The sequence below is a fragment of the Mus caroli genome, chromosome 2 (genome assembly GCF_900094665.2).
Source record: "Mus caroli chromosome 2, CAROLI_EIJ_v1.1, whole genome shotgun sequence".
Taxonomy (NCBI): Eukaryota; Metazoa; Chordata; class Mammalia; order Rodentia; family Muridae; genus Mus; species Mus caroli.
This window is the reverse complement of record NC_034571.1, coordinates 88,097,177-88,098,824: the sequence shown is the minus strand read 5'-3', so window position 1 is coordinate 88,098,824 and position 1,648 is coordinate 88,097,177. Positions and strand designations below refer to the sequence as shown.

The 1,648-nt window shown below is 46.4% G+C and overlaps 1 protein-coding gene across 3 annotated transcripts in view; it reads left to right on the top strand.

Annotated features, from left to right (window-relative positions):
- Positions 1–1,060, top strand: part of Alkbh3 (alkB homolog 3, alpha-ketoglutaratedependent dioxygenase) — a 30,587-nt gene extending 29,527 nt beyond the window's left edge. For all 3 annotated transcript variants that reach the window (XM_021150884.2, XM_021150893.2, XM_021150909.2), the window contains one exon: positions 598–1,060. In XM_021150884.2, coding sequence (XP_021006543.1) covers positions 598–690 — 93 coding nt within the window. In that variant the 3' untranslated portion in view covers positions 691–1,060. The remainder of the gene's footprint in view (positions 1–597) is intronic.
- Positions 1,061–1,648: the final 588 nt, after the last annotated feature.

Below are 1,648 nucleotides of genomic sequence, written 5' to 3'. Positions count from 1 at the left end.
TTTTTTTTTTTTTTTTTGGTTTTTCGAGACAGGGTTTCTCTGTGTAGCCCTGGCTCTCCTGGAACTCATGCTGTAGACCAGGGTGGCCTCGAACTCAGAAATCCGCCTGCCTCTGCCTCCCGAGTGCTGGGATTAAAGGCATGCGCCACCACGCCCAGCTGAGATTGAAGTTTTTGTACTGATAGAAGAATCCACGACTGTGCTGCCACTGCAGCCACTAGCCACTGTACCTGCTGACCACTTAGAAAGTGACTGGCATGAATTTACCTGCAAATAGCCCCAGTGGCTACCATCTTGGGCATCACAGCACAACTATTCTAGATCAGTGTGGGTGAGGTCTCGTTAAGTACAAACATTTAAAGTAAGCAACAGTTAGAAAAGTAGATATGCCTTGCTGTTGGGGCGCTGGCCCAGCCTGCTGGGATCGACTGGGTACTCGGTTCAGAGGAGGAGACCCTTTCTCACAGGACTGTAGAACACCTATGTAGACCACCTAGTGACAGAGATAGAATAAGACATAAATAAGTTGTAAATCATGTTGAACTAATGAAAATGCACATATATTTATGCTGGACAACTATTTATATTTCCATTTAGCACCGAGTGCCCAAGGAATACCACTCCAGACAACCGAGAATAAACTTAACCTTTCGGACCGTTTATCCAGACCCAAGAGGAGCCCCCCGGTGACACTTCTACAGAGTTACCACTGAGGGGAGGGCTATGCACCTAACAGCCCCTCCCCATCTCCCGCAAGCACTTCCAGAAGCTGCTCCATGCACTTCGGTGATGTGGCTGTTCGGAAATCGTGGTGTTTGCTTCTCAGGTTCTTTCTACTCCTTCTGAATGAGAGCTGCCAGCACTTCACCTTGTCAACATGTCTACTACAGGAACACTTACTTTGAGACAAATCTCTAAATCAAGGGTTATCATTAAGCAAATTAAAAACTGCTCTGGCTGTGCTCACAGATGATTTGGTCCAAAAGCTTTTTGCCTCCTGCCCTGCCCCCTTTAATTTGAAGAAATACAAATGGCCTTGTGCCTCTGGGGAAGATCTGAACATGTTTGTTCCTTATGACGTTAGCAAAATGGAGATATAAATACGTGTCAGTGACTCTGGAGCCGTCCACAGGCAGGCAGCTGCTGAAACCCAAACAGAGGTGGCTTCTCTGGGCTTTGTTGAAGTCTTCCTTGACTCCTTAACATCTTGGCTTGTATGTTATTGTAATGGAAAGCTGTGTGTTCAGGACAATGTTTATTTAGCTGAATTTCCCAGCTGTCAGTTTTCCTGGGGCACACTTAGGTTACAGACTTCTGAATACAGAGACAGCAGCATGCTCCCATCCACACCCCAGACAGTCCACCTGGGACCCCTCGTAAGAAAGACAGTGCTGTATCCAGGAAGCAAGTAATAACTGAGAATGTCAGGAGAACCAGGCTGAAATTTTGGTTGAAGAACAGCAAATGCCCTGTTAGTAACTGCTGTTCCAATAGATTAGTTTCCCCTGGAGAATTCCTTGAGTCATTTAAACCCAGGCCAGATAGAATCAGAGCAGCCCTGCAGGGAATAGCTTGGATGACCTCATGGCTCTTCTACCTTAGATTTGAGAAGCCTGTGACTAAGACTCTTCTGACTCAGTGTTCTCTT